Source organism: Pristiophorus japonicus, chromosome 15, assembly GCF_044704955.1.
Source record: "Pristiophorus japonicus isolate sPriJap1 chromosome 15, sPriJap1.hap1, whole genome shotgun sequence".
NCBI lineage: Eukaryota > Metazoa > Chordata > Chondrichthyes > Pristiophoridae > Pristiophorus > Pristiophorus japonicus.
The window spans coordinates 181,468,002-181,477,365 of NC_091991.1; the positions used below are offsets into that span (position 1 = coordinate 181,468,002).

A 9,364-nucleotide genomic window follows, 5' to 3' on the forward strand; every position below is an offset into this window, starting at 1 on the left:
AGTGACCCTGTATACAATCTCCTACAGAGTGACCCTGTATACAATCCCCTACAGACAGTGACGCTGTATACAATCCCCTACAGACAGTGACCCTGTATACAATCCCCTACAGACAGTGACGCTGTATACAATCCCCTACAGACAGTGACCCTTATACAATCCCCTACAGACAGTGACCCTGTATACAATCCCTACAGACAGTGACCCTGTATACAATCCCCTACAGACAGTGACCCTGTATACAATCCCCTACAGACAGTGACCCTGTATACAATCCCTACAGACAGTGACCCTGTATACAATCCCCTACAGACAGTGACCCTGTATACAATCCCTACAGACAGTGACCCTGTATACAATCCCTACAGACAGTGACCCTGTATACAATCCCTACAGACAGTGACCCTGTATACAATCCCCTACAGACAGTGACCCTGTATACAATCCCTACAGACAGTGACCCTGTATACAATCCCTACAGACACTGACCCTGTATACAATCCCGACAGACACTGACCCTGTACACAATCCCCTATAGACAGCGTCGGCAAAAATGGGCGATATTTCCGGCATTAGTGTTTGTATTATTTTTCGGGATCGCTGCAATATCGCCCATTTTAAAACCGCTAGCTTTGCTTTTTTAATTTGGGCGATAGCCATAGCAATGTGAAATGGGCGATAGCGATGTATTCCATCGTGCAAGGCCGACGTCCATAGCAACGGGCATTCTGTGCATGCGTATTTTTTTTTTTAAGGTGATTAACTTTTCCCGCGATTCAGGAATCATCTGCGCATGCTCAGAAGACTGAAAGAGAGGGAGAGAGAGAACGCATTATAGTCGAGGCAAGCAGGGAGAAAATTTTAAAACCTGATACTAGAATGGAGATGGATTATGAGGAGTCGGGAGTGAGTGATGTTGGTGAGGTGGCAGAGGGGAATGATTTGGCGGAGGTTGGAGGGAGGAGGAGAGCCAAAAGATTCTCTGATGAAGCAAATTCTCTGAGGTGAAAATTCGGTGTGCCCAATTAACCCGGGGTGGTCATGAGAACCCCCGCCCGTATATACCAAAGAATCTGGCCGGAGATCGCCAGGGTTATATCATTGGCGGCCCACGATGTCCGAGAGCTAAACCAGTGCCGCAAGCGCTGGAACGATCTGGTTGGTCTGGAAGAGTAAGTATTAGATTATTCAATTTATAATTGTAATGATACAATGGCTCATTAATTAAAATATAAATCTGCCAGATTGTAATTAAGTTGATAATCTTGGTGTCATGCATTAGTTCCTAACCATGATCTTATTAAATTTATTCTCCGACCGTAGATATAACCATGCATCAATTGCATACAAAGCATATTAGCATATAACGTTAACGATGAATAGCATGGGCGATGACTAATTGTGGATTATATTATCTGTGTGTTTGGTGTGTTGTCTAATAGTATCTAGTAATATCTGTAGTAGTACCTAGGCAATTAGCTTATGCCATGCTCTTGTCACCTTTGCAGAGGAAGATATCCAAGAATAGAGCTGAGCGCAGACGCACAGGAGGAGGGCCTGCTGAACTTTGCCAGTTAACAGACCTGGAAGAACGGGCCTTAGCACTTGGTGTGCATATTCGTTCGGCCACCCGTGGTGGTGCTGATCCCGTTGTTGTGCCGCATGAGTAATGTATAAACCATTGGTGATTTAAAGTAATTTAATGCCATTTCAGTATAATATATGAATTATGTAATGTTGTGTAATTCATGATGGGATCATGAAATTTCATTGTAATACCATGCAGCCTCTGTATTATCATGATGTTAATTATATGTGACGTCTGTCGGTGATATTTATTGCAGTAGTGTTGCTCCTTGTACATATGCCTGCACAGCGTATGCATTTTTACATCACCCTGGCCTCCCCTTCTCTTCTACTAACCTCAATTATGTTTTCTAGCTGCCCAGGAACAAATCAGAAATGTAGAAGCCCTAGAGCGTCACCAATTCTGGTGCAGGTCGTGCTGACCATGGAGGAGACTAGTGAGAGGATGATGAGCCTCAAGCGTGCTGCTCTAATGTTCCTGTGGCCAAGTCTTCATCAAGTAGCGGGTCCAAGCCTCTTGCAGCAGGGGGCACCCAGAGTGGTCCAGTGCCTACGCCAACTCCGCGGAGGATGGTTCGGCGAGGTAGGATTACACAACGATAGGTGAATGTCAACCTGGACATGGTGTGACTGTCAAGGACAAGCGTCGAGATTGGTCGAGAGTTCCTCCAGGTGGATTGACCGGTCACATTGCCACACTGACTGCGCGTACCTCGGAGGACATGGCGCAGATGGTTGCGATAATGTGGAGAATGGCCGATTCCGTCGATGCCATGCGGCAGTCTTGGGATACGGCACTGCACCCCAAGGTGCCGCACCACCCATGTCGACAGATGCGAGTCAGGAGGAAGCAGTTGCTTCTGACTCGGAAGATGTTTCTTTGGAAACGTCTTCTCCGGCTTCACCAGAGAATGTGACTCTGCCACCGTCACCAGCCCGCCCCCCAACAGCAGCGCTCGCGGTGCCCTGCTGCAAGACGGCTTGGTGTGAATGGGGGTAGAGAGGGCCGTGTAAGTGGGAAGGGCAGGGTGGGGGGGGGGTTCAGACCAGGGGAGGTAGAGGCAAAGGGAAAGGGAAGCATGACCGCAGGTGTGGGGGGGGGGGGGGCTGGTCCGACTTTATTCTTGTTTTTGTATTGTTCACTGTTGGGGTTGTTGTGGTTATTATTGTTATTATAAATTTGTTGACTGTTGGGGTGGGGTGTCCTGCTTTATTTTAATTGTTATTGAAAAACTGTTGGTTATTAAAAAAAAATTGTCTGTTGGGGTGGGGAGATGGGTGTTTATATTCATGCATATGTTTTTTTCACTGTAGTTTGTTTAAAATGTTTTTTTTATAAATGTAATTATTAAATATTTTTAGTTAACTTAACATTGTTGTGCAGTGTCTTCTAATAACTGAAAGGTAAAACATCAATACAAGGGTTGCAAACAATGGCGAGGCCAGGCCAGGCAAGGATGAAGCGTAACGTATCGCAACTATAACTGTCACCAACGTAACTTCACTCAAAGCGGTCATTTATGAGCTGCTGACGCAACAGTCTTCTAGCTGCATAACTACCACGGGGCAAGGGTTCAACACCAGGCTGATTGTCGTCCCCGAGGTCCTCGTCCTCCTCCTGCTCCTCTTCCGCCTCCCCTCTTTCCTGAGGTGGACCGACAGTTCCATCTGGCAATTCTTGTCCCTTCCTGATAGCTAAGTCATGCAACATGCAGCACACCACAATGAACTCAGCGACCTGCTCAGGGTGGTATTGTGGGTCGCCTCCTGAGTGGTCCAGGCATCTGAAGCACTACTTAAGCACTCCAATTGTCTTTTCGACGATACTGCGTGGTTATATTGCTTTCGTTGTAGTGCTTCTCGGCTTCTGTCTGGGGCTTATGCAGGGGGGTCATGAGTCAGCTGGCAAGGCCATATCCTTTATCCCCCTGCATCCAACCGTGACCTTGTGGCTGACTCTTAAACAGGTCAGAGGCAGTGCTCTCACGCAAGATGTGCGCATCATGGATGCTCCCTGGAAAATTTACATTGACTGCCATGATTATTTGCTTGTGGTTGACAATGAGTAGCATATTCAGGGAGTGGAATCTCTTTTGGTTGTGAAACGCCTCTGCATCCTGTAAAGGTGCTCGCAGGACGATGTGCGTACAGTCTATTGCTTCCTGCACCTTGGGGAAGTTTGCTATTCTCGAGAACCCCAAAGCCCTCTCACTCTGTGCCTCCCTGGTCATAGGGAAGTTTATAAAGTCCATCCTGTGAGCGTAAAGGGCTTAAGTCACCTGTTGAATGCAGCAATGTGTGGCGTGCTGAGAGATGCTGCAAATGTCGCCAGCTGAGGCCCGAAAGGAGCCCGAAGCAGAGAAGGAAAGTGCCGCCGTAACCTTAACCTCAACGGGCAGTGCGGTCCTGATGGTGCTGGTTGGCTGCAGACCTCCCTTAATTTGCTGGCATATATCACTGATGACCTCCTTGCGGAAGCGCAGCCTCCTAACACAAGTGTTATCGGACAAATCCAGATATGATCGCTTATCCCTGTAAATGCGTTGTTATAATGTCTCTTCCTCCTCAGCAGACTGCCACCTCTTTGATTGGGCACATAATGCTCTTCAATAAATCTTCTCCCATCTCTATTCTGCAGCATGTGAATAGTCATCAAAACTGGCTGAGAAATTACAGGCCCCATTACTATAAATGCCCTAATAGGTTTCAAAATTATTAAATTGTCCTCTACAAATGCAATATAAACACAATAGTCACCACAATGCGATTAAATTGTCAAGATTTTAAAACGACCTTAAAATCACTCGCAAATTACTTCAATGCTCCCATCAACTTGAAGCAACCTTTTATTAAAAGTCCTCCAAGTTACAAAATAGCGTCCATACTGCTGGGTTACGGTTAGGTGAGTGTAGCTTTTCTTGAGCGTCTTTTTGGGCGAGCGATCATTTGGGCGGTATATGGGTGAAATGCCGAAAGTAGCGCTCGGCAATAATCTGGGCGGTATTTCGGTGTTAGTTTCCATTATAAACAGTCTTCTGCGTAGTGCACAAGCAATGACGTCAGATTTTATTTTAAAAATATGGGCGGGCGGATCAGCTCATTCCGGGCGGTGATTATATGCCGAGAATTCCGCCGGCGATAAATGGGCCATTTATAATCAGATATGGGCGGTAAACTCAATCTCAGCGGTTAAATGAATGGTAAATGGGCAAATATGTCGAAAGTCTAGATCATAGTTCCCGTATACAATCCCCTACAGACAGTGACCCTGTATACAATCCCCTACAAACACTGACCCTGTATACAATCCCCTACAGACACTGACCCTGTATACAATCCCCTACAGACAGTGACCCTGTATACAATCCCTACAGACAGTGACCCTGTATATAATCCCTTACAGACAGTGACCCTGTATATAATCCCCTACAGTGACCCTGTGTACTGTAAGGTTTACCATTTCAAGATCGAGGCACAGCAAGAGGCCACGGACTAAAAGAAAACCTTTGGGACTGTTGGGCTGGAAAAAGGGCGCCAGCCCGAGGCAGGTGGTGACTCATAACTGATTAATGCGATTTCTGGGGGCAGGAGCGAGACCCGATTAACATCGAGACACAGGGTTTTGATACAATCAAGCAGAGGGGCCCATGGATTAATTTGCTAGAGGAGAAAAAACAGTTCCCTATGGAGACTACAAGTCTGCGAAAGCCCAGGGCAACAAAGGATCCCACAAGGCGTGCATTTTTGGATAACGGGGCACAAAAGATAAGGAGTTATCTTTTGCCCTGTCGATTCCGTGTGTGGATTGTGGCCATTCAAACAGATCCAGACCCATCATCACAGCCATTGAGACTCATCCAGACGCATTAACTGAAAGCAGCCCAGCAGATGTGTATCATCAAATGGATATATACAGTATATCCATTTACAGTAAACCATGTACAGTAGACACATCAAGTTGCTGGAGAAATATCACCAGCGAAGTCTCCGCAAGATCATACAAATCCCCTAGGAGGACAGGCGCACCAACATCAGTGTCCTCCTTTAGACTAACATCCCTAGCATTGAAGCACTGACCACACTCGATCAGCTCCGCTGGGCAGGCCACATAGTCTGCATGCCAGTCACGAGACTCCCAAAGCAAGTACTATACTCGGAGCTCCTTCATGGCAAACAAGCCAAAAGTGCGCAGCGGAAAAGCTACAAGGACACCCTTAAAGTCTCCCTGATAAAGTGCAACATCCCCACTGACACCTAGGAGACCCTGGCCCAAGTGGAGGAAGTACATCCGAGAAGGCGCTGAGCACCTCGAGTTTCAACGCCGAGAGCATGCAGAAATCAAGTGCAGGCAGCAGAAGGAGCGTGCGGCAAACCAGTCCCACCCTCCCTTATCCTCAACGACTATCTGTCCCACCTGTGACAGAGTCTGTGGCTCTCATATTGGACTGTTCAGCCACTAAAGAACTCACTTCATGAGTGGAAGCAAGTCTTCCTCGATTCTGAGGGACTGCCTATGACAGTGATGATGATGACATATGCAAGAGCTGAAAACAACAGCTCAGGGAAACAACAGGAAGAAGGAAGAAGCAACAGCTCAGGGGAACCGGTCGAAGAAACACTTCCAAACAGCAAGTCACAAGGAACAACGACCACGAAGCAGGCAGCGGAGACCCAACACCTTCCCTAACTCCACGAGCCAACAATCGACAATAGCAGAAACTGGCTGTATGGGTGATTGTATGTCTTCGATCAATCTCGAAGAAGTCTTGTTCTGTAATTTTGAGTTGTTTTTTGTGTAATAACCTAACAGTTAGGTTTAAGCCTAAACTTTGCGTTATGTGGAGTCCTTCCTGTAATTCCTAAGGTCTATGGATCAAATAAAGTGGAAAAACGAACATCCTACAATATAATCTGCTACAGTGTCGGTGTACACAATCCCCTACAGACAGTGACCCTGTATACAATCCCCTACAGACAGTGACCCTGGAAACAATCCCCGACAGTGACCCTGTATACAATCCCCTACAGACACTGACCCTGTATACAATCCCCTACAGACACTGACCCTGTATACAATCCCTACAGACACTGACCCTGTATACAATCCCCTACAGACACTGACCCTGTGTACAATCCCCTACAGACACTGACCCTGTGTACAATCCTCTACAGAGAGTGACCCTGTATACAACCCCTAGTGACCCTGTATACAATCCCCTACAGATACTGATCCTGTGTACAATCCCCTACAGACACTGACCCTGTATACAATCCCCTACAGACACTGACCCTGTATACAATCCCCTACAGACACTGACCCTGTGTACAATCCACTACAGACACTGACACTATGTACAATCCCCTACAGACACTGACCCTGTATACAATCCCCTACAGACACTGACCCTGTGTACAACCCCTCACAGACACTGACCCTGTATACAATCCCCAACAGACACTGACCCTGTATACAATCCCCTACAGTGACCCTGTAGACAATCCCCTACAGACACTGACCCTGTATACAATCCCCTACAGACACTGACCCTGTATACAATCCCCTACAGACACTGACCCTGTATACAATCCCCTACAGACACTGACCCTGTATACAATTCCCTGCAGACACTGACCCTGTGTACAATCCCCTACAGACAGTGACCCTGTGTACAATCCCCTACAGACACTGACCCTGTATACAATCCCCGACAGACAGTGACCCTGTATACAATCCCCTACAGACACTGACCCTGTATACAACCCCTACTGACACTGACCCTGTGTGCAATCCCTCACAGACACTGACCCTGTGTACAATCCCCTACAGACACTGACCCTGTGTACAATCCCCTACAGACACTGACCCTGTGTACAATCCCCTACAGACACTGACCCTGTGTACAATCCCCTACAGACACGGAACCTGTGTACAATCCCCTACAGACACTGACCCTGTGTACAATCCCTCACAGACACTGACCCTGTGTACAATCCCCTACAGACACTGAACCTGTATAAAATCCCCTACAGACACTGACCCTGTGTACTACCCCTCACAGACACTGACCCTGTATACTACCCCTCACAGACACTGACCCTGTGTACTACCCCTCACACACACTGACCCTGTATACAATCCCCTACAGACACTGACCCTGTGTACTACCCCTCACAGACACTGACCCTGTGTACTACCCCTACAGACACTGACCCTGTGTACTACCCCTCACACACACTGACCCTGTATACAATCCCCTACAGACACTGACCCTGTGTACTACCCCTACAGACACTGACCCTGTGTACTACCCCTCACACACACTGACCCTGTATACAATCCCCTACAGACACTGACCCTGTGTACAATCCCCTACAGACACTGACCCTGTGTACAATCCCCTACAGACACTGACCCTGTGTACAACCCCTCACAGACACTGACCCTGTGTACAATCCCCTACAGACACTGACCCTGTATACAACCCCTACTGACACTGACCCTGTGTGCAATCCCTCACAGACACTGACCCTGTGTACAATCCCCTACAGACACTGACCCTGTGTACAATCCCCTACAGACACTGACCCTGTGTACAATCCCCTACAGACACTGACCCTGTGTACAATCCCCTACAGACACGGAACCTGTGTACAATCCCCTACAGACACTGACCCTGTGTACAATCCCTCACAGACACTGACCCTGTGTACAATCCCCTACAGACACTGAACCTGTATACAACCCCTACTGACACTGACCCTGTGTGCAATCCCTCACAGACACTGACCCTGTGTACAATCCCCTACAGACACTGACCCTGTGTACAATCCCCTACAGACACTGACCCTGTGTACAATCCCTCACAGACACTGACCCTGTGTACAATCCCCTACAGACACAGAACCTGTGTACAATCCCCTACAGACACTGACCCTGTGTACTACCCCTCACACACACTGACCCTGTATACAATCCCCTACAGACACTGACCCTGTGTACTACCCCTCACAGACACTGACCCTGTGTACTACCCCTACAGACACTGACCCTGTGTACTACCCCTCACACACACTGACCCTGTATACAATCCCCTACAGACACTGACCCTGTGTACTACCCCTACAGACACTGACCCTGTGTACTACCCCTCACACACACTGACCCTGTATACAATCCCCTACAGACACTGACCCTGTGTACAATCCCCTACAGACACTGACCCTGTATACTACCCCTCACAGACACTGACCCTGTGTACTACCCCTACAGACACTGACCCTGTATACTACCCCTCACAGACACTGACCCTGTGTACTACCCCTCACAGACACTGACCCTGTGTACTACCCCTCACAGACACTGACCCTGTGTACTACCCCTCACAGACAGGTGATGGAGGCCATGTTTCTGGCCTGTCAGGCCCTCACTCACTCACCTGTCCGATTGCCAGCAGGAGTGCTGCCCACAGAAGGAGGCCGCGGGGCCCCGGCATGGCCTGGCGGCTCGGTTAGCAGCGCGGCCAGGCTGTGAGGCGCCCGGGCCTGACGGACGGCTCGCTCGCGCGCGCGCCTCAGCGGACAAGCCGCACACATCCGGTGCGCGCCTCCCGCCCCCGCGGGCTCCGCCGATTGGTTGAGAATCGCGGCGCTCCGGACGTCCGGGTAGCTGATTGGTGCGTTGCAAGCTCGTTCGCCGGCCGTCCAATGAAAGGGAGCTGCGAGCTGATTGGCTGGTGTGCGGGTATCTGTGGCTGCCCCCAATCAGAGGCGCGGCCTG

At 48.8% G+C, this 9,364-nt stretch overlaps 1 protein-coding gene and 1 long non-coding RNA gene across 5 annotated transcripts in view; one reads left to right on the forward strand and one right to left on the reverse strand.

Annotated features, from left to right (window-relative positions):
- The window catches only part of LOC139281306 (uncharacterized), a 31,069-nt gene extending 28,468 nt beyond the window's left edge, over nucleotides 1-2,601 (forward strand). Inside the window, exons 2-3 of one of the 2 annotated variants that reach the window (XR_011596860.1) lie at nucleotides 1,509-1,671; nucleotides 1,942-2,601. This is a non-coding gene — a long non-coding RNA (uncharacterized lncRNA). The remainder of the gene's footprint in view (nucleotides 1-1,508; nucleotides 1,672-1,941) is intronic. The other variant, XR_011596861.1, reaches the window with a different exon arrangement.
- ern2 (endoplasmic reticulum to nucleus signaling 2) overlaps nucleotides 1-9,128 on the reverse strand; it is a 124,210-nt gene extending 115,082 nt beyond the window's left edge. For all 3 annotated transcript variants that reach the window (XM_070901446.1, XM_070901447.1, XM_070901448.1), the window contains exon 1: nucleotides 9,024-9,128. In XM_070901446.1, coding sequence (XP_070757547.1) covers nucleotides 9,024-9,080 — 57 coding nt within the window. In that variant the 5' untranslated portion in view covers nucleotides 9,081-9,128. The remainder of the gene's footprint in view (nucleotides 1-9,023) is intronic.
- Nucleotides 9,129-9,364: the final 236 nt, after the last annotated feature.